At 45.3% G+C, this 23,031-nt stretch overlaps 1 protein-coding gene across 5 annotated transcripts in view; it reads left to right on the top strand.

The window, feature by feature from the left end:
- hivep2a (HIVEP zinc finger 2a) overlaps positions 1-22,614 on the top strand; it is a 101,656-nt gene extending 79,042 nt beyond the window's left edge. For 4 of the 5 annotated variants that reach the window (XM_018682962.2, XM_018682965.2, XM_018682961.2 and 1 more), the window contains 14 exons: positions 1,140-1,212; positions 1,313-2,661; positions 2,855-4,743; positions 4,856-5,116; positions 5,285-5,453; positions 5,583-5,673; positions 5,850-7,626; positions 7,704-7,861; positions 12,899-13,074; positions 13,607-13,708; positions 15,673-16,552; positions 17,334-17,442; positions 18,464-18,583; positions 19,273-22,614. In XM_018682962.2, coding sequence (XP_018538478.1) covers positions 1,668-2,661; positions 2,855-4,743; positions 4,856-5,116; positions 5,285-5,453; positions 5,583-5,673; positions 5,850-7,626; positions 7,704-7,861; positions 12,899-13,074; positions 13,607-13,708; positions 15,673-16,552; positions 17,334-17,442; positions 18,464-18,583; positions 19,273-20,040 — 7,494 coding nt within the window. In that variant the 5' untranslated portion in view covers positions 1,140-1,212; positions 1,313-1,667 and the 3' untranslated portion in view covers positions 20,041-22,614. Of the gene's footprint in view, positions 1-927; positions 995-1,139; positions 1,213-1,312; positions 2,662-2,854; positions 4,744-4,855; positions 5,117-5,284; positions 5,454-5,582; positions 5,674-5,849; positions 7,627-7,703; positions 7,862-12,898; positions 13,075-13,606; positions 13,709-15,672; positions 16,553-17,333; positions 17,443-18,463; positions 18,584-19,272 lie in introns of those variants that run through there. The other variant, XM_018682967.2, reaches the window with a different exon arrangement.
- Positions 22,615-23,031: the final 417 nt, after the last annotated feature.

The following is a 23,031-nucleotide window of genomic DNA, read 5'->3' as shown; positions in this document are numbered from 1 at the left end:
TTTCCTGTAGTTATGTCAGCTGACCCTCTGAATAACCAATCAGCATCATCCTGAGTTTGATGCTGGCCAAAGTGAATACACAATCACTAACAGAGGAGTCAGTCCTCTGGATTTCATACCACATTTTTGTTCACTTGACACCATGGAAAACATAAAAATATGGCCCAGGTCTGAGATAATGGTTGTGGTGTGTGAGTGTGTGTGTGTAAAGAGGGGGGTGAAATACACAAGGTAGCTCAAAGTTAACGTTCCTGCTGCTAAGAATAAAACATGTTTTCCCTCAGCGGCTATTTATAGATCTCACATTGGGCCCCGAGACACACACGTCACTGAGCCCTGCTTACCAGCACTGAGGCCACAGTGTGTGTGTGTGTGTCGCAATCAGACTGCGAGGGAGGTTGTTTAAACCCTGAGATGAGGAAATACAAAGCAAAACTGCAACTTCAGCAGGCGTGTGTGTGTGTGTACGCGTCTGCTGTCAGGTGTTAGTGTGGTTAAGAAACGTTAAACAACGGAAACGCACACATATACACGGTGTCTACTGCAGTGTTTGCAGCACAGTTGCAGTGCCTTCAAGTACTGTATGTTCGTATGTGTGTGTGTCTCTTAGTTTCTGTGTGTGTGTTCTCTTGTTTGCTGTCTGGCAGTGTACATACCAAGTTAGATCAAACTATGACACCCAGAGAGGAAGGAAAGGTGCTAGCGCTGCTGACTGCTCTTCGACTTGGCCTTTTTGGACGCCTACACACATTATGACACTCCGACGTCACTTCCACAGCGCTATTTATAAGCCTTTGTGTCTTTTTAGGAACAGCGTGGGTTTGCTTTGCATCGGTGACTCACTGAGTGGAAGGAGGAGGGAGGGCGGGAGGGAGGAGGAAGGGGTGGAAAAGGCAAAAAGCACAGATGGATTCCAGTGTGAAGAAACTAACTGAGCAATCAATGACATTTACATTCGCACATCAGGCATGTTCTCTGTACAACAGAGTATAAGGTGGTGTGTTGTTCTCAGCAACAAAATTCTTAAATCTTATTGTAAATTTCCTTAAGATTTCAACACAGAACCAAGGTTAATTTGTACTGTGCCGTCATTGAATTTGACAACAAAACTAATTATCGTCTTTTCTCTTTTGTTTCAGGTCTTTTTGAGAAAACTGAATGACTTTTGAAGCTACAGAAAGAGGATCTGCAAGCACTTTTACCTACAGAAAAGTTAGTATTTCTCCTTTAATAATATTCATTATGTTGTTAACCTTGATTTAACTGTAAATGCTGATCGTGAGTTCTCAAATTGTCTGTGCACTCTCTCCAGATCACTCAAGAATCCTTCTGCCTTTAGATGAACTGGACAGAAAAACGACGCACATCAACATTAGCGTGTTTACAAAATGGCAAAAGGGGAGAAACATTTCTGATGTTATCCATTAAAGCTCCCCTTTCGTTTCCACTTCCTAATTCCTGTTTCCAGTCGGGCTCTACAATCAGTCTATTCAAGCGATGGATGGGTACTTCCTGTTTCTGTGAACTTGCCGGCAGCCTTCAAAGGTTCAGCGATCATGTCTGGTAGATTGGGGAACTGGTAACCTTCCAGTACCCGCCCTCCCAACTCCTCCCCCTACCATCCCCTCTCTCCTCCCTCTTCTAACCCATAGAAGAGCTTCACGAAAATGGAGGCTCGTGAATCAGCTGCCGCTGGGCAGAAATGCTCACTTAATAGTGACCCAGTGAAGGAGAAGGCGCCGCTGCAGAGAAAGTGGGCATCTGAGCCCTCTGCCACCACCAAACGAAGCACTTTTGCTGACCCAGAGGCAAAACACCGCGAGAGCTTGCCGTGCGGTGCCACCGGGGGATCAGCACCTCAGCAGAAGTACGCAATCACAGGGAATTCTGGAAAGCTGCTATCTGGACCCTCTGCAGTCGGGGCCATAGGAGGCCCGCCATCTCAAGACCCCCAAGGGCCTTTCGCTCAGGGGTTCCCAAGGGGATACTCCTACCAGCTGGGCCAGCCATACCCTCAGCACCCCCAAACTGAACGTTTCCTCTCAGGAGCCAAACCACAGCCAGGCCTAGAGCCTCACGCCTGGCCATTTGCCGGCCAGTTGCCCTCAGATGACTTATACCCTGTAGGACACCCGGGACATACTCACCCTCATGGGGGTGGGGCAGGGAGGTTTCCCCGACAGAAATCTCCCAGTTTACCCAGCTCCTTTGGACAGTATTCTCAGTCAGGCCCCGAGCCTGGAGAGGAAGGCTACAGCAAAAAAGAGCAGAAGCCGAAAAAGCCCGGTAAGTACATCTGTCACTACTGCGGACGAGCCTGCGCCAAGCCCAGCGTCCTGAAGAAGCACATCCGTTCACACACCGGGGAAAGGCCATATCCTTGTGTGCCCTGTGGCTTTTCCTTCAAAACCAAGAGCAACCTTTACAAGCATCGCAAGTCCCACGCTCACGCCATCAAGGCTGGACTCGTACCATTTTCAGAGCTAGCTGTGGCCCGCAGTGGGGACTTGGACCAGGCATCACCCGTGGGTGAGGCTGAGGTCCACTCAGACGGAGAGCAGAGCACCGACACAGATGAGGAAGGTGTGGAGGGCTCCACCATGCTGACGGACAAAGACAGCCCCATCCCGCAGATCTCCTTTGAAGCTGACAAGAATACAGGTCATTTCTCCTCAACAACATTTTGAATGTTTAAGTTATTAAGAACTGGATGTAATTCTGTTCCCTAAAAGCTCAATTTCTCTTTAAGTACTGCTTAGTAAAGACTTCTCTTAATGAGCATTATCTAAAACTTAATCTAAAGCATAATCTAAACCTTTTTTCTGTTCTCCTTTGATCGTGCTCCTCTGTATAGGTGGTGTGGAACCAGCATATGCAGATTCAGCTGAAGAGCTGCCTGTGGGACCCATGAAAGTGCCTATCCTTATCGTCCCCAAGCCTGGGGGAGTCCCCTCCACAGGGATGGAGTGCCCACCCTTTCAGGACATAAAGGGGTCTCATCACATGTTGGCATCGCAGGCTGGCGCCAGAGCGCATTCACTGGACGACTCGCCCACCATCAAACAGCGTTTGGCCCTGAGGCTGAATGAGAAAAAAGGCCACGACACTGACTCTGCCATGTCCCAGTCCCTGAACCTCCTCAGTCCTCACAGTAAAGGCAGCACAGACTCTGGCTACTTTTCACGCTCCGAGAGTGCGGAGCAGCAGATCAGCCCTCCGAATACTAATGTCAAGACGTACGAAGAGATTATGTTTGGTCGGACTTGGTACTACCGACCCAACTCCAGATCCAGACAGTCTATCACAGTGGGCATGGCGGGGGCAGACCCAGGCAGCCTGGCTAGCTTAAAGCAATCAGGTGCTATTCTGGACATGGGGAAGATAGCTGAGGATCGTATCTGTTTCGGAGGGGATGTAGGAATCTCTGGGGATCCTAAGCACTATCCAACAGGACCCTGTCAGAGCAGCACAGGGCTTCTGGAGCCTCCATCAGATTCTGGGCCCCTGATTAGGAGTAACTCCATGCCAACCTCCTCCCCTCCTAACCTCAGCGTGCCCCCGGGGATTCGGGGCAGCCACTCCTTTGATGAGATGATGACGTCGGACGATGTGTTTTACCCACAAGGGCTTCGCAGACTCAGAAGACAGGCTGCGTTTGAACATTCAGCCAATGAAGCCCATGGAGGAGAGGCTGAGGGCTATGGACACATGCCTAAGAATTTAGCTTCATCTCTGGGTATGAAGATCAGCGAGCACAGCCCAGGACTCCCAGAGCACATTGCCTACAGCCCATACGGTACTAAAGTTAGCACGACAGAAACAACCACAAGAAAAAGGAGGAAAGAGAAGAGTGTTGGGGATGAGGAGGACAGCCCTGGACACTGTGACAGCAGCTGCAGTGGTTCAGTGGAGATGATAGGGGACTATGAGTTTAAACAAAGTAGTTTTGATGGGTCGAGAGCCACCCCAACAGGGAAGGGCTCTCTTCATAGCGCTCACAGCCAGTCTGACAGCTTTGACACCTGTGCCAGCATGTGCTCTGAGGACATTGCATTGTTTCCTGACTCTGAGGGCAGGAAGGCAGCTGGTAATGTCATATCAGTCATCCAACACACCAACTCCCTCAGCCGGCCAAATTCCTTTGAGAAGTCAGAGTCCTTTGAGCAGCCAGGATATCAGCCTTCAGATAAAGGTCCACCTAGCCAGTACTCTGAGCAGTCCGACACCGAGATCTTTGAAGATGCTCTGAGTCCTGAATCTGCCCTGCTGAGGACAGAGAGCATGGAGCAGCAGCTGCAGAGTGACAGCGACCTTGCCTCGCTTTCGTCTTCGTCAGCTGCAGCCTCACCGGGCCAGCCTTACCACATCCCACACAAGCTAGTCCGACAACCCAACATCCAGGTTCCTGAGATCAGGGTGACGGAGGAGCCAGACAAACCTGAGAAAGATACAGAAGCTCCGATGACCAAGGAGCCAGAGAAGCAGCAGCAGCATGTCGAGGAGTTTCAGCTGCCACAGAGGAGCGACACGCTCTCCCAGATGCCATCGGAAAAACTCCCGCCCAAGAAGAAGAGGCTGCGTCTTACGGACATGGAGCACTCGTCCGGGGAATCGAGCTTTGAGTCAACCTGCACCAGCCTTTCTCGCAGTCCCAGTCAGGAGAGCAACCTGTCCCACTCCTCTTCCTTCTCCATGTCCTTCGACAGAGATGAAGGCCTCAAGTCTGTCTCTCCCACCAAACAGGTATCTGAACTACCACTCCAGCAGTTTTGTCGGGGTTGTCCCGGCAGTATCGTTACTTCTACAAACAAAATGATAAATATTTTGAACACTTTTCTTTGTGATTCTGAACCAGGATGACTCGTCAGCCTCCGGTGGTGGAGCTAAACAGTCGGAGTTCCTGACGGTGCCTGGCAGTGGTCATTCCAGCCACCACCAGCAGAGAGAGATGAGGAGGTCTTCATCGGAGCAGGCACCGTGCACGCTGCCCACAGAGTTGCCTGAAATGCGCAGCAAATCCTTCGACTATGGAAGCTTGTCCTCGTCTAGACAGGGAGAGCTGTACTCCAGTGCCTCTGCGATGAAGGAACGCCGGCGTGGATATCTTGTCCGACAGGTAGCATAAAATTATTCCCTACTATCCTTAGTTTGAGCATGTAATTACCCTGGAGGTAAAACATCTAAGGCACTAAAACTGATGTCTTTGCACCTAGCACCCACACCTACACAAAGTTTTATTTCCTAACAACTGACCCACTCTATTGTTTACACCTATATCTGACAGGCTTCACTGAGTGTTTATCCAGAGGCCGTCACTCAGGAACCAGGGGGCTCTGAGATGTCAATCAAGCAGGAGAGTTTGGAACATGGGGCATGGCCTGGACCGACAGGATCCCCCCACAGCAGCAGCGATGTAGCCAGCAGAACCAAGAGAGTTGGCAGTAGCACGGGTGGTAAGCCTTGTATTACAGTACTAATCTGTGTTATATGATTTTTTAAATATTTGTATAATTTTCCAGTGATAAACACACCAAGCCTGAAGCAAGAACACAATTCATAGTTGCTCTATGTTGCTCTCATAGGTATAGGATCTCACCAACACCAGCACCACCAGCATCTCCTTCAGCAGAGTATAAGTGAGGACAGCCTGCAGGATGAACCACTCTATGGCAGGTACGAAAGTCTGGGTTTTCTTACGCAACCTTAAAAATACAAATATCCTCTCATATATAAAATACAAGTGTTTTAATTACTGTTTTGCAAACTAGTTCTACCATTACAACGTTATTTTGTTATATTTTATATAATGCTGATTTTAAGAAGAATATTCAACATTTTCTCCATAATAGGTCGCAGCAGCATCGTCTGCAGACCCAGGGCTCATCATCTGAGGGAGAACATCCAGGTCATGAGGTCATGAACAAGGACGTAATCCAGCAATACCAGAGCGGTCCCCCCTACCTTTCTTTCCAGCAGCCAGGTCTCTTCTGGAGTCAGGAGGCCGGACAGACGACCAGGCAGCAGCTGACCCAGCAGCAACTCCAGAAACTCCACATCAGGTCGCCAGGCGCCCTGCCCGGAAACCCGCCACACAAACAGCAGCCACTCCACTCCCTGCAGCAAATCCATGATCAACAGCCACATGATGGAAAATCAGAAAATCTGAGCTCTCAGATGTACCCTGCCTCTTTCTCGTCTCGCACCTCCCCTCTGTCCCAGCAGCATCAAAGCTTTGGCTCTCTCTCCTCCAAGCTCTCCTTGCCCAGCTCCACCAACGCCTCCATGCTTCTGCAGCAGATCCAACCCGTCTTTGCCACCCAGAACCTGGGATCCCAAGCCTCTCTGCCTGGTATGCTGGTTCCTGTGCGGATCCAAACCAATGTGCCATCATTTGGTAGTGTTATGTACACCAGTGTTAGTCAGCTGATAGCTACCCATGGCAGTGCAGCACAGGGGGTAGGCTTAGCAAGGCCGGGCGGTGCTGACAGCAGCAACATGTCTCCTCCGGTTGGTGTTGCGAGCATCAGCAAACCACCTGGAGGAATCGGAGGAGGCATAAGTGGAACAGGTTTCAACCTCTCACACTTCCTGGGACAAACCGATAGCACGGTGCTGCGCTACCCGCTGTGGAAGGTTCCAGATTCACTGCCAGAGCAACGCCTGAACACAGGGATCCCATTGTCACTAACGTCGGGCACCATATCCACCACAGATGCCTCGGGGTCTGGCATCGGCGGCAGCAAGCGCATGCTCTCCCCCGCCAGCTCTCTGGAGCTCTTCATCGAGACTAAGCAGCAGAAAAGAGTGAAGGAGGAGAGGATGTATGGACAGATTGTTAAGGAGATGAGCGCCGTGGAGCTGAGTGGAACTGAGAGCAGTAACAAGCCTGAGAAGGGACATGGCCGAGGTCAGCGTCCCCGTCTGAAGAGCGAAGGCTCCATGGATGATTCTGAAAGGATGTCCTCTTCTCCACCGCTAAGCGACTTCCCTGTTGCCACTAAGATTGCCATTCCTGTCCGTTCCTCTGCCCCCCACCTCCCTGATGTACCCCGGGCGGAGAGCTTCACCCCTCCTCTCCAGATTGTCACAGACCGTTCGCCGGTTTCAGGTGGACGGGACTCACCAGAGGAGCTAGACGTGGACGATTCAGCTCCAGAGCCCAACTTTAGCCCCCAGTCTATGGTCTCCTCTAACGACGCAGAAGATACTGACAAAACAAAGCAGCCTGCACCCGGTAAAGTCAACATGCTGGTTCAGCTCGCTGCTAACCAGAGCGCAGGATTATCCGGGACAGTGGGCCAGACTCTGCTGCTCACGGATGTGGCTGATGTTCAGCAGTTTTTCCAGTTCCCTAGCTTGCGCACCATGAGCAGAGTCAGCTGGTGTTTCCTGAAATACACCAAACCCAACAGCATCCAGGCTGCTTTGCGAAGCTCCGTCTACAGTTCATGGTGTGTTAACTCATACAATCCCAATCCTCTGAACCTCAGCACCAAGGCTGCGCTGGCTCTGCTGAGGTCCAAACAGAGGAGAAACACCGACTCGATGTACACAACAGCAGCCATGTCACCGCCCAGCTCTGGAAAACTGGTGTCATCTGTGGCCTGGAAGCTGAGGTTTGATCAGGTAATGATGAAAAAAGAAGTTGACAAATGCAGAATAAATCATCAGCTCCATCCTTCACGCTGCTTCTCTCTCTACAGTTGAAACCGGAGCTGATGCCTGTTGATGTCAGTAACTTCGGGAGGAAGATGAAGGGAGTCGTGTCGTGGGACCGCTCGAAGGAGGAGCAGATAGAGAAGGAGGTCTCGGTCAAGCAGCCCGCCACTGAGCCGACCCGCATCAAGATCTTCGAAGGCGGGTACGTCCAGCAAACACACACACAGTTATGTTTAGGACATTTTTAGTGGCAACTTTTGCCTAAGAATTTAAATAGATTATTCTAGAGTTTGTTTCATCCGTGCTCTGAGACCAGTGGGATAAAGAGCAGAAATCAGATTGAAAGTCCATTATTGAAAGTCTGTTTACTTTTCTGACTGAGAATGGACTTCACTACAAGAATATAAATCATCTGCTCAACAGTCCAAACCCCAGTGAGATGAAAAAGTCAATCATCTAAGGAAAAAGTTTTCTAAACATCACCGCAAGTAGAAATAAATCAGTGTTTTGCAATGATCCTCCGACCCTTCAGATACTAAATCTTCATTACCCGTGCTACAGACTGTTCTTGATAAATCCAAACAATTATTGTTTCCATTTCAGTTTCTTGTTTGGTCTCTGTGTCAGCACAATATCTCAAAAGGAGTTTCAGTGACATCTGGTGCACAGACAGCTCTTTGGTTGAGGAATATCTGGTTAGATTTTGACAGTGATTGAGATCTGGGATTTCTAACTTTACAAGCTGGAATCGTGAAGGGCCAGAGACCCAATTCCAAACCTTAAAGGTACTTTTCTGAGTCAAGAATCAATCAATCAACTCGTTGATTAAAGCGATGTCTGAGTGTGACAGCAAGCTCAGTTTTTTCTGTCTCTTATTTTTAGCAGACACAGTGTCATCCATTATAGAAACGTCTTTATCCAGAACTTATCACAACAAGGTTACAAGGTGATTTTACACGAACAAATTAAGAATTTAACACTAAAACAAAAGAAAAAAGTAAAATGTTGAAGAAGATGATGAACGTATAACAAATAAAACCAGGTTATAACAAAGACAGAAATAAGTTAAAATGAAACACAGTAGAGATGAGAACTGAAGCGGAGATGTGAGGCGGAATAAGAACCTCTGATACCTGAACTCCTCCATTTACATCTGCTGCTCTCCACACAAAGAGACAGCCTGGGCCTCAGACTCACAAAATATTGAGCTGTCTGTCTGAGCCGTCTTTTTGTCCTTCTCTTAATCCTAACAGCTCAATATTCGATAAAATGAACACCAGTGACCTCTGTATGAACGTTTACGACATCTGTTTCATCATGATTAATCGGAAAATCTTCTTAGGTAAATGAAAAAAAAAAGACTGATCCTTTTACAACCTATTCTTTGGGCTTAATTTGTGCCTGTGAGAGTCGGGCCAAGAGCCTGAGCCTGGTAAACCCATCACAGGCTGACGACTTGAGCATCGCTGTAATTGGACGTCGACTTTCATAATTCTTGCGCTTGCCTTTATAGACTGGTGTGAAGTGGAATCTGCCCCTCATTAGTTGTATTTTAAAGCCTTTTTCAGTCTGTTTCTCTAAAATCTGCAACTGTAGTATTTATTTATTTTTTATTTTGCTTATGTTAATGTCAAGAGAAGTAGGACTTCATATAGTTATTTGCATTTTATTAGATGTATTTTACTGTTGTATTTACAGCATGTATCTCACATAATTACATAGTTTTTTTGTTTACATTATGACAGGTGAGTCTGAGGACAGTTTTATAATTTTTTTCTAGCATATGGTTTATTTGCTTCAGAACAATTTGCTGGGCTGGTGCAGAACAAATGACCATTGTAGGAATTTAGATTTTTTCTCACCTGATTATTGATATTTATTCTATATTTATGAGAGAAAAAAGTTTTTTCCCACCTTCATAAAGAGGAAAAAGCTGATGAGTGGACCTCCAGAAAATTACTCTCATCTCTTATAGAAATAATAACTTCTAGATAAAACTGAGCATTGAATTGTCATGTACAGAAAACTGGCTCAGTTCACACATCCTCACTCTTTGATTAGATGCAGGTATTCAAATCACATTTTACCAGTTTTTTTACTGTACTATATTCAGGAAAATCTGTTTTTGTTTGCTTCTGATTTTATGAGATTGTAAGATTTCTATATATTGGTATCGATACTTAAACTCTTAGAGATCTGGTCTGTGGTCCGACATGGACTGATCCAAAAACAGATTCTGAGGGCAGTAAAAGGTTTGGTTTGATAGCAGTAAAACCAAGAAGACCCTTTATTATTAATTATGATGTTATTAAAGTCACATAAAGCTTATTTTTCCACACAGAAAGCACCGGAATCTGTCCTTAAATGTGTATTAAATGGTCAAATAAAGGCTGCATGAGGGAGTTAAAGCTACAAACCCCCGTAGTGAGAGACATTCCTACAGAATCATAATGTTTTATAGTCGTACAGTAGAGCCAATAAGACCAAGGTTACTGAAGGGAACAGACGGAGGAGACACACAGAAACATGCAAATATGCCCGCACACACCACACACACACACACACACACACACGTATGCAGGGAGTTATTAAATGCAGCAGACAGTGAAGTAATTCTCCTTTGTCCCCAAAGGACACTTTAGAAGCAATAAGTGGATTAAAGCAAACAAACAGGGCGAACAGAAAAAGACAGACACACATGCACTTATATAAACATTAAGCATAAAAACACACACACACTGAAGCTTGTAAAAAAAACACACACACAACATGACAGGATTGAAATCTTTCAAGATGAAAGAAATCCATAAAGTGCGAGTTTTGGCAGAGGAAACAAACCCATTACCGGCTCTACCTCTGTGTCCCCTGAAAGTTTCAGTGGTCTCGAAAGCGAATCTGCTTTATGATCTTACCGTGTGCTGTGAATAAAACAGAATAAAACAAAATAATCATCATCGTGATTCATTTTCATAACTGGCCTCAGCTGTGTAAACGTCTCGACTCAGACGAGCGTTCAGAGGTATTTCCCACTCCGCCGCGCAGTTGAAAGACAAATTTCCCCTCGCTGATGCTGACGGGTCGTTTGATGTACCTGATATTCGACCTCCTTCTAACACATGAGGCCCCTGAACTACCCATTACCTACTCGTCCAGCCGCTGCAGACAGGACAGGAAACGGCACAATTCACCAGCCGTTTTCACTATCCCACCACAAAGAAAATAACTTTTTTTTCCCTTTGCCTTTAAAAAAAAGAACCTGAATGTGATGCCTCTGTGGCGGAGAAAAGACAGACAAAATTTACCAGCGTTTGACTGGTGGTTGGTGGTAATTTCCCTCCATGACAGACAGACTCATGCAGACATGCACTGATCCTGCTGCCAAGTGTCCGCTGTTTCACTCGAAGCCTCATTTGGGATTGAAAATCATGTCTGACAGTGATGTTTAAAAAAAAAAAAAAGAAACTCTTGTAAAAGAATAAGTGGAACTGGAAGGAGGACTGTGGTTATCTTTTTTTAGACAAGAAGGAGAAGTATAAAAGACTGTGAAGACAAAACCCAGAGGTGGAATGCTGCATTGGTTCCTGTTTTAGCTTGTGACCCCTTAAAACAAAGAAATCTGTGCGACAGTGAAGCTTGTCTGTGGGTTATGACTGGGTCAACTTAAGAGGGATTTTTCTTACAGTTTGATCTGAATAGATTAAAGGAACATCTGAGAAAATGATTAGATTATTGGATAGTGTACATGTTGTCTTCTGCTTAAATCCTGTAAATCATCCAGCTGCACGTCAGCAGAGCCAAAGTTCTCCACCAGTTGCAGCTCAGCGCAGACGTGTCATTATCGGCGTATGTATGAGCTGATAAGTGACGAGAAATTGCAGTATAGAAAAGCCAAAGATATGTCTGAGGATATTTCATTCAGAGAGCAGAGAGGAGATTATTTTTCAGCTGTAAAATGTCCCACTCAGGCTGTGTTTAACGTGCCCTTTCAGTCTTTCAAATATTGATATTGGCCTAATATAATCACAAAAAAAAACAAGTCCTTAAACGTAGATGACACAGGGGTAACAGTGTGGAGCAGTCTCTGTAGGTTTAGGTTTAGGAGAAGATGGTTTGGGTTAAAACTGGTCGTAGATTTAAGACAGAAACTGACCAATCCATCCACCACAACCTCCTCCTAACACTTCTTGTCATAATTACTACGACCACTAGGTGTCACTTTACGACAAATCTCAACTCTGGGTTGTGATAAGCTGCTGCACAGACGACCCACAGACACGTTTTGGACAGTGTCTGTGATCCAGTTAGGATTCACCATTCAGGTTGGGACCACTAGAGTTCAGCTAAAGATTTTAACATTAGAGTTCGGGAAATATATTCAGCCTGGTATCACCAAATGTCGTAAGTCACTCTGCATATTATCACGATGCATTTTTAGCTTTTCATGCTTGGACCTGTTAAACCCTAACCCTAACCAAAATGCCATTAAAAAGAGTGGAGTTTGTATAAATCTGTTTATTTTCACTGCACAGTGACAAATGTTACTGTGTTTTCCTTGGAATTTATCCTCTTTCCTTTCACGTACATCTCCTGCTGCAACCTCCAGCAACATGAACTGAAACAGTATCACTCATCAGGGGGATGATGAAGCTTTTGTTCTCCACTCAGCGTTTTCTGAATCCTCTCCTCCAGCAGTAAAGCGCTGTAGTTGTTTAATTTCTGATGCCCAGTAACATCTCATTGCTTCTAGTTACTCAGGGATTAGTGTATGTGTTGCATCCAGATTGATGTCACGCTCTCTGAGCCCTCTCAGGTCTTTTTCTCTCTGATGCTCACAGCTGCATTTTGAGCAGCAGAGAAAAACTGATTTCAGCCTTATTTAAGCAGAACCTCTGTGTCAGCAAGCATCTGTGTCCTGGAGCGTGACAGCGAATCTGTACCAGCTGCAGGGCTGCTGACCATGACCTCTGACCTCTCTGTGGAGGACACAGACACAGAGAGAGAGAGTTTCTATGAGGATCAATATCCAACAAAGAAAGGATGATACAGGATATATATTTCTCTCTCTCCGTAGCAACCAGTGCAGATGATTATGCTTTTATATCATGACAAGCTGCGGCCTGTTAGAGGCTGAATTAAGTCTGAATTCATATTAGTTTCTTCACTAAATTTAACTGAAACATATGAAATTGTTCAGACTGATTCATCATCCAGTCTGTGTCACTTGTTCTCATTCCTTCAGGTACAAATCCAACGAGGACTACGTTTACGTTCGCGGCCGCGGTCGAGGGAAATACATCTGCGAGGAATGCGGCATCCGCTGTAAGAAACCCAGCATGCTGAAGAAACACATCCGAACACACACCGACGTCCGGCCATATGTCTGCAAGTTCTGCAACTTTGCCTTCAAGACGAAAGGTAGGGCTGAGTTTTACTCACTGTTCATGACACGTTAGCGTTATTTCTTTTCTTTTTTTTAGTAGAAAAACTCAAATATTAGAGCTTTAATTGAAGAATTAACTCTAAAATGTAGAACTAAGTGTTTGAATGGATGAATAAAACATGCAGAGAGCGTGTTTTGTGCAGCTGTGGTCAGACAGGAACCTCCATCATATCGGAGGTTGGAGATGCTGAGTGGCTGATATGTGATCTTTAATAAAAAGCCGTTATCTTCCTGCCTATCTGACTTTTCATTCAACAAACTGAAGCAGAGTTCAGACCAGGTTGAGTAATTTTGTCATTAAATTACATTATGTATAAATTATATGTAATTTGTAAATTATAATTTTGTGGTCTTGCTCTTTTTTCCACTGCTTCTATTTCCACTTCACCCTCTTTTCTTTTTCACTCTTGTGTTGATGCAGCCAAACAAGCTCTGGTTTCCAGTAAGACTAGTCGAAGGGTCATTAAATGGTGCATGTGTGTGTGTGTGTGTGTGTGTGTTTTGCAGGAAACCTGACAAAGCACATGAAGTCTAAGGCTCATATGAAAAAGTGTCTGGAGTTGGGAGTCTCCATGTCTTCGGTTGAGGACACCGAGGCGGACGAAGGAGGTAGGAAACACACACAAAACCAGCAAAAACACACACACACACACACACACACACTTCCTGCTATCTGGTTGAGTGCTGCCTGCAGTGTCTTCAGCTGAGTGCGGTTGCACAAGGACAATTAGTGTAATGGAAAGCAGAGCTCATCCTGACAGCCAGGGCTCATGTCAAACAACCACACTTGACACAAGCCACCTTAAAAAAAAAAAAAAAAAGCTCCTTCCACCATTCTTTTCTTATTACATTAAAATATTCCCATGAAGATTTTCAGGAACAGTTTTAAAGCCGCAGTTTTATTTTCCGTCAGTTGCTAAGAGATAGCAGCAAATATTTGCCGTTCATTGCCTCAGACCACCGACGACACGCGATGACGGGGCTCGCGAGTTTAAGCCAAGCAGCCGTGGCATCCCATTAATCAGCTGATATGGAAATAATCTGAAAATTATTACTGGGGACGATGTTGTGGGCTGGGAGGGATGAATGTGATTTCCCATGAAATATTCACAAATAATAAATTCTCGTCAGCTGTCTCTCGGGGCTGTGACGGTTTCTGAACAGATGATTCGCGTTCGGCGTCCCCGTTAATCTTTTGATGACTTGATAATGAGGCTGGAAATTAGTGGGATCCATTTTATATAATTTACAGTTTTTGCCATTAATAACAACATTTCCAGTTGTCGTCCTGGATATATCCTCCCTTTGTTGTCCAAAAACCACCACACACACCATCCTGCTGCACCAAACACCCACTAGAGCACTAAATGTGGATTAATCCGCCGCTGAAAGTAGTCCCCCAACAAACCTCTCTCCATCAACATGTACTGAAACATGTTTCAGTGTTAATAATCAGGGACAAAGCAGGTGTTTCAGAATAAAAACCTCCAGATGAAGGTTGATGAGACAGACTCAGATCATGGAGGCTGTTTCCTCACTCTGTACCAACATCTGACTGGTGGTAATTTCCCACCATGTAGACCACCAAATTAAATTTTACTCCGGCTGACCCCCGGTGTGTTTGTTGGCTCGCCATCTAATTGGGACGCAAACCCACACATGTACAGGGGCTTTTTGGGAAAGAGAGAGCGCTACAGAAAGTCAGTCAGCAAGTCCTTGAGACATAAACATCTGTGGTTTGTGAAAAACTGTTGTATATAAGAGACTAACTGGAAAAGTAGTCCAGTGTTAGTGGATCTGATTTCCGCTCATAGCAGTCGTCTAAATACAATTTATTAACTCCAAACGGCTGCTGCTTGTCTACGCTGTGTTTGGAGGAAGCCCAGGAGAGCCAAATAAAATCTGACGGAAAAAAATAGAAAAGAAGTTTTAAAAAGAGGAGGAGAAAATGTATTTTATAAATATTCTTAGAACTCCTCTGTAAAAACTGTATCTTTGACTTTTTACAACAACAAACAAACTTTCTCTGTTCCACTCAGTTATCATCCAATCAGCTGTATTTTAGGATAAAGTCTCTAAGTGATGCTTGGTCACCTGCCAGCAGTAACTTTGCAGCTACTGTACGATGAGACTTTGCCAGCGTTTGGCAGGAGTCCATCCTGCAGAGAGAAACTCAAGTGTCGAGGGTTTTGTCTCAAATAACGTTGTTTTATTGTGTTTTATATTTTATTGGTTTGAGCTGGTGGGAATGTGGTTTCACTGCTGTTTTATTTCACATCTCAACTCTGCTAGCACATATTATGAACCACTTCTTCTTACCTTTCCCCCTCTGCTTCTTTTTCTTCTTCATCCCCTGTTTCTTCAACCTTCTCTTTTTCTTCCTTTTCTCTTTTTCCTGCTTCCTCTTCCTTCTTTTATCTCTTGTTCTTTTTATTCATCCTTTCCTGTTTTACTTCCTTTCTCCTCCTCTTTTCTTCTCCTCCTTCTTCCTCTCCTGCTTCCTGAACTGTCTGTCTCTCTCCTGCTCTTCTGCCTCCGTCTTCTCTTCCTCCTCTTCTTCTTTCCACCTGTAGATGTCGGAGATGAAGGTCAGAGGTCGTCGGAGAAGATTTCCAGAGGTGCGATGGCCGAGCATCAGTTCTCAGATGCAGACGACTCAGAGGGTGGCGAGGAAGACGGCGACGAGGTGGAGGACGAAGACGACGAAGAGGACGACTACGATGGCGACTCCACTCCAAAGACTCGTTCGCGCTCCACCAGCCCGCAGCCTTACGGCCTGCCCTCCATGTCCATCACGGCTGTGGCCGCCTCCCACCCCTCTCCTCACCTGTCTCAGCATTCTGCGTCCGACCTCTTGGGAAACACCAACAAGCCTCCGCTGTTCGGCTACTTCACCACCGTGCCGAGCATCCAGATCACGCCGCAGGCTCCGCCCAGCGACCCGGCGGGGAGGGAGCGATGTCAGGAGTACCAGCGAGGCCTGCAGAGGACGCCAGGTAGCAGGCTGCTGGTCCCACCCTCCTCCTCCTCCATGGATGAAGACCTCTCCGTCCCCTCCCCAGACCTCTCCTCCCCCTCCTCCCGCCTGTCCTCACCCGGGCTGGACCACTCCGGCTGCCCTTCCCCCATCTCCCCTTCCTCCTCGCCCTCGGCCCGTCGGTACCTTTCCCCACGTCGCGACCTCTCGCCCCGTGCCGGACACCTCTCGCCCCGGCGGGACATCTCCCCTCTGCGTCACATCTCCCCCAAGAGAGACCTGGGGGCGGCGGGGGGATACCGGCGAGACCTGTCCCCCAGGAGGGGGCACCTGTCGCTGCTCTCCCCTCTCTCTCGACCCACGTCTCCGGGAGGAAGAGACTACAAGAGAGACCTCTCACCACGAGGGCGCCACAGGGGGATGATCCGGCCTCTGTCTCCCCGCCGAGGGCTGCACCAACACCTCCACCACCAAAGGTGAGCCGGGGGAGGACGACCTGACTGACTGTATGAGTGACTGTGTAACTCAGGCCTGTTTTTTCCAAAGGACAGTGAGGGAGTCGTTACTTACTCATCACCTGATTTACAGAGCTTGAATTTCAGCTCATTGTCTATTTGTTCAGATCACAACTTCACAGTTTAGTTCACTCTCACTGCGCTCAGAGAGCTGTTGCATTGTTGTAAACCTTCTCTACAGCACCTGCTCATCAACAGACTCAGTCAGAGAGCAGCTGGTGAACATAGTGAAGCATTTAGCTGCTAAAGAGCCACAGGTTTCCCTCAGGAGGAGGTGGAGACCAAACACAGAGAGAAAAGAGACACAACTCAAAAAACAACTCAGTTATTGTAGGTTTAAGTTTTGATGCTTCTACTGACTCATACCTGCACACTGAAACAACCTGAGGTAAATCAATGAAATAATATCTTATATACAATATTCTTCCACATTTTTCATTACTGCATTTATTTGACAGTGATGTAAAACCCAGGAGGAATTCAAAGAAATAACAGCAAATGAGAACTTTTATTGTATTTGACACTTTATAATGTTAGACTGATGCTTTTACTTTTCCTTTTATTCATAAGGACAGCACACATTTATCAGCCTTTCTTTAATCAGTGAGATCATTTAGTCCTTTACTGTCTCCTGTTCTGTTTCATTCTATAAACTGTCATCACATTAAGTTACAGTAACAGATAGAGGTTTTACACTTGCTGCAGATTTAATGTGGTGTATGTGTGTGTTTGTGACGTCCAGCCAGCAGAGCGGAGCGAGGGGCTTGAGGCCGAGTCATCAGACCGGGGCGATGGGTCAGGGAGAGTTCGGCGCTCTGGGACGTCGCAGAACCAGCACAGAAATGGAGACGGTAAGATTCCTCTGATTTTACTGTGTAGGTCGTTTATTCATGCACTTTTTAAGTTTAGAACATTAAGGTGATTTTTGTTGGATACTAAAGGTTTTAACATGTTTAGGCATCTTTGTTTTTTGGCACACTCTAGTGGCGTTAAGTCCTAACTGAGACATCAGCTGGTAGCAGCATTTTATTTTGAAAGTTTGGATGAACCTCAACAGTCTTGTGTAAAAAACCTTGTTTTTAGACTGACTTCATCAAACATTCACCTCCCTCAACATTTCAATTAAACTCCTTTAACCTTTAGCTTCTTAGCTCTGATGTTCTAAACTCTCAGGCTGAAGTTTCAGTGCAGAAAACCTGAAGAGAAAGAGGGAGCAGAGAAAGGCAGAGAGAAGAAAATCGTCTGGCAAACAGAAACATTCAGAGAGGATGAGGGAATAAAGAGCGAGTCAGATGGACTGAGAGCGTTAGAGAGAGGGATGATTGAAGATAGGGCTGCTGGGTTTTGGTGGTAATGGGATCTTGGCTGCCGGTGGTGTGGTTAATAACACGGCTGTTTTTCTTCTTAAGAGCCCCCACTTCAAACTCTGGCTTCTGCTGCTGGTCCCACTTAAACAAAGCGTGAAGCAGAGAGACTCGGCTTTGATAACCGTCCGTTCTCCAAATGATAGATTAATGTTTTAACAGCCATTTCTCAGGCACCAGGAGTTCGACTGAAGCCTTCGTGCTTTATGTTTGTTATGTCTTCCCCACACCTGCTGCCCAGCGGCCACAAATTTCTGTTTTTGCACTTTTCATCAAGGAACCTTAATTTATTTTGTTCCATAATATTTGGTTTTCCATCACAAAGCCTCAAATGTGTGTTTATTGTAACTAGCACTGTCCAATGAGGGAGTGTGTTTCTCTTGTGGCTTTGTCTCAACATGAACAGAGTTTTTGTGTGATGTTTTTTTCTTCTTTTAAATCAGCTCTGGTTCATGAGTACGTCCGTGAACGACGGTGTATTTTAGTTCTTCTCCTCTCGTGTTTCCAGGAACATCGTCCAGGTTCACCGTCACCAGGGGAACAGGACCAGGCCAGTAGCCATGGTAACCAGTCCAGCCCACCTCACCAAGTCCTGTTCAGTCACCTTCCTCTCCATTCTCAACTCCAGGTATTTCATTTTTAGATATTTCCCCAGTGTATTTCATTTTATTTTTGTGCTTTGTTTTGTTTGAGTATTATATTTAGAAAAATATATTTTACAGTTTGTATGTTTGTTTTTTCATTTTATCTTATTTAATATTTAAATTTTCTTCATTTTATTGTCATTATTATTTTCTACCTTTTAAATAAAGATTCTGGCTATTTTACATATTTCAATCTGGCTTTAAAGATGCAAAGGACTTTGTAAATATAGAATTTAGGATATGCTGCCTAAATACAGTTTATTATTTATCATTAATTACACCATAAAACAATTTTATAGACCTGCTAGAGCAAAATAGGCAAAAAAAAAAATCATACCTACTGAAATAAATACACAGAAAATGATAAAACACATATTTTATTTACAATATTTTTACAGCTACTTTTTCATTTTGTGATTATTATTGGTTTTTCTTTTTAAAACAGCCGGTCACTAATAGAAAAGGCACTGAAAACAGTGTGTTTGTTAGGGACTATTTTCAGCGGCGGATTAATCCACACTTGCTGCTCCAGTGAGTATTTGTGGCAGCAGGATGGTGTGTGTGTGTGTGTGTGGGACTGATCACGGTGTGTGTTCATGGTGATGAAGGAACACGTCACCCAGTGTTTCTGAACAACAGAGCTCTAAACTTTAAGCTACACCTGTGATTTCAGGTGCGCTCTCCCTACCCGATGATCCCCATCGGAGGGATCCAAATGGTACACTCCGTCCCCACGTCCGTCTCCACCCCTCTGGGCCAGCAGGGGGCGCAGCAGGCCGCGTCCCGCCTGGCGCTGCAGAAGAGCACGTCAGAGGAGTCGACCGCCAGCGAGGCCGCCTCCCCGCACTTCACCTCCTTCATCGAGAGGGGAGGACGAGGGGAGTGGGGAGTGAGGGAGTCGTCATCGTCGCCTCACCCCTCCTCGCAGGAGAGGGAGGCGGGGGGAGTGAGGCAGGAGCAGGAGGAGGGCATCCAGACCTGCACCAAGGCCATCGCCTCGCTCTGCATCGACTCCGAGGATCCTGCCGAGAGAGGAGGAGGAGGAGGAGGAGGAGGAGGAGGAGGAGGAGGCAGAGGGGATGAGGGGAAAGATGGAGGCCGAGCTCCGTCGTCCTCCTCCTCCCCCTCCGCTCTGTCCCCCGACTCCCAACAACAACAACCGCACCGCTCGCCATCCATCTCCATGTCGCCGCCATCTCCTCACCCCTCGCCATCCCCCCCTGGGATTCAGCACTTTAGCGGCCTGGAGCTCAGGCCTCCCCACCCCTCCATGCCTTCCTCCCCTCACTCCTCCTCCTCCCCTTCTCCCGCCGCCTCCTCCTCTCCTCACCCTCCCAGCCCCGGATCTGACACCCTCCAGCCTCCGACAGCACCCAGACCTCTCAAGCTGGAGAGAGACAGGGAGGCAGAAAGCACAAAGAGGAGCAAAGACGTGTCGTAGTGCAGCAGCAGAAGAAGAACGGGAGGAGAAACAATGGATTTCAGTTTTTTTGTTTTTGGATAATAGGAAGGGATGAAGTGCAACAGAGAGAGAACAATGACTTTTGCACACTTTACACACATATTTCTTCTAATTCAGTTCAAACATAAACACACACACTCTCTCTCTCACACACACACACATACAAAGAAACAGCTCTTGTCAAAAAAAAGACTAAAACTGAGTTGGACTCCTGCAGCATGCTGTACACATGCCTGTTCTAACCGGGGCCTGCTATCAGAGACTTTCTTATTTAAAGACTTTACAGGAGGATTTGCATACGGTTACACATGTACGGTAACTCCACCACCACCACATGAGCCCGACCAAAACCTGCGAAAAACAAAAAAAACAAAAAAAACTAAAAAGGACTCTGGTTCTAAACGGTACGTCAAAACAAAAACAAACAACAGCAACAGAAAGCGGACAGCTACGTGTGTGCCTTTTCTTTCATCTTTTTTTGTTTGTTTTTTTTGCTTATATTCTTATAAGCAAACAAAGCAGGAAGGTAAATGTAAATACAATACTACCACGTTTTGCGTATCAGCTTTGTAATAAATGCAGTCCCACCCTCCTCCTCCTCTTCCTCCTCCCACCACCTGTGTTTCTTTCTTCTTCTTCTCCTTCTTTTTATTTTTTTTTCTTCTGGACACCTTAAAAGTCTCGACAAGCGATGTGAAGTTATGGATATTACTATTACGTACGGTTGCACTAAAACATATTTTTATATGAGTGAAATTTAAAAAATGGCTTTTTTTGTGTACAGCAGCAATTCTATAATACTATTTATTATTGTTACCATGTTTCATAAATTGTACATTTTTTCTTAAATGTCGTGGATGCCTTTTTCTATGTAAAGCATGGGTTTTTTGCTATTGCTTACATTAGGGCGAGGATATGTACACTGTAATATGGCTTTATATGTTAGACCTATTTATATACGTCTAAGTGAGCGCCCTCTACTTGGAGGTATATACACATAGAAGTAAGATTTACCAGAATATTTACCCAGCATATGAATACATACAGTATATAGAATCTATCAACCTGTCTATCTATCTATCTATCTATCTATCTATCTATCTATCTATCTATCTATCTATCTCTGCACTTAACATTTAGAATGACATTCACATTAAGGTTATGGTAGTTTGCTTGTACATTTTCTCTGCTGCTCTTTGCCTGTCCCTGGTTGTGATTTCTCTTGTTTTTTACTTACTTATTTTCGTGGTATTATTTCTTCTTGTTTTTTTTTTTTTGTTTGTTTGTTTGTTTTTGTTTTGTTTAGATTTTTATGAGGCACAGACTTGCCCTCAGCATTAAGTGAATGAACATGCCTTCTTGCACCGTGGCATTCTGCTCTATTGTTGGTTTTAACTCCTCCTCCTCCTCCTCCACACACACCCCACCACCACCACCACCCTGCACTCCTCCCCAACACCAGCCGCCGACGGCGTTCAAGACGAACGTTAACGATAATTCACGGTAGCTCCACATCCTGTCAAACGACTTTGCTTGAACAAACACAGTTTTATTCATCAGATTTTTAAATGGGGAAAACATTCCAGTCTGTGTAAATATCCAGCCACCCCCCCACACACACACACCCTAAACACACACACATACACATACATTTCTTTGGCATTGATGCACATTGTGGCCATGGCAATCAACCCACTGAAGCTCTTATTTAATGGCTTTATTTCCAGGGACACATTAAAAGAAACCACATACACCAAACTCTCTGACAAATGCACCTTATATCTCTGATAGTCCCAGCACTCTGCTCCGTTTCTTTGCAGCAAACTTTGATTGAAATGGAAGTGTTAAGGTGGGGAGTTGCTCTGCGCTCTGAACCCTCAAACTGTCTGGAAAATAATAATAATGATAATAATAATAATACATTTAACAGTTGTGACATTGAGGCTTTCTGCACTGCATTTTCTGACCCCTCTGTGATCTCCTCCTCTCCTTGATATCCCTTTTGTAGCTAAGCAATATTTAGCCAAAACTCTGCTCACCAGCAGGGAGTGTATTTGTTGCAAGGCAACAACAGCGTACTTAAAAATCCTAAAATCAGGAGAAGAAGGGAGCAGGCGGGGGTTGTGGTGATTTCAGTGACACAACTCTTTTTCTCTTTTTGACAGTTTTGGGTGGAGTCGGGCAGGCTGCAATGTTGAGTGTGTATCTCTGTACTCTGTATCGGTGTGTATTCGACCAGTATATCCTCTTCTTACGACTTTTTTCTATTTCGATCCTCCCTCTGTTATGTACACTTATCATGACGACGATGATGTCTTTAAAAAAATCTTTCTCTCTTTCAAAAATATCAAAGCACAAGTCATTGTATAGAAATGACAACAATACAAAAAAAAAGGACAAAAAAAAGGTAAACGTGCATATAAAAGGGTAACTTTTGTGATGGTGTTCCGTGGAATTAATACAAATATCATGTATGACCCCAGTTGCAACGAGGAATCGCAGTAGAAGTGGAAAAAAATGGATTGTTGTTTTCAAATAAATATGAATACAGTAGTTTGTCTGTCTGTGCGGCTTTTTTCATGGCCTCAATCATCAAGTCAATCTTTATCCATATAGCGTCAAATCACAACAGACGTTATCTCGAGGTGCTGCCAGACCGCACTCAGGGTGGGCGGCCATCTTGCCTTGACCGGTCGGTGTGGAGAAGGAAAGGAGGGGAATAAGGGAAAGAAAACATAGCTGAATACAGATTCCATATAGAGATGTAAGTAATATTAATAATAGTAATGACAGCTATAAAAATAATAATGACAGTTATGATAGTAATAGCAATAAGACGACAAATAACACTGATAGATTTTAAATGTTAAACAGGATCGTGGGAGCAGCAGGAGGTGGATGTTTGCCCAGTGACAAATGACAAAATTAGAAACTAGCTGGTGAAGAAAGTGGAACATCAACATAGCAGCT

Source organism: Lates calcarifer, linkage group LG7_1, assembly GCF_001640805.2.
Source record: "Lates calcarifer isolate ASB-BC8 linkage group LG7_1, TLL_Latcal_v3, whole genome shotgun sequence".
In the NCBI taxonomy this organism is placed as follows: Eukaryota; Metazoa; Chordata; class Actinopteri; family Centropomidae; genus Lates; species Lates calcarifer.
This window is presented reverse-complemented; position numbering and strand designations above follow the sequence as displayed.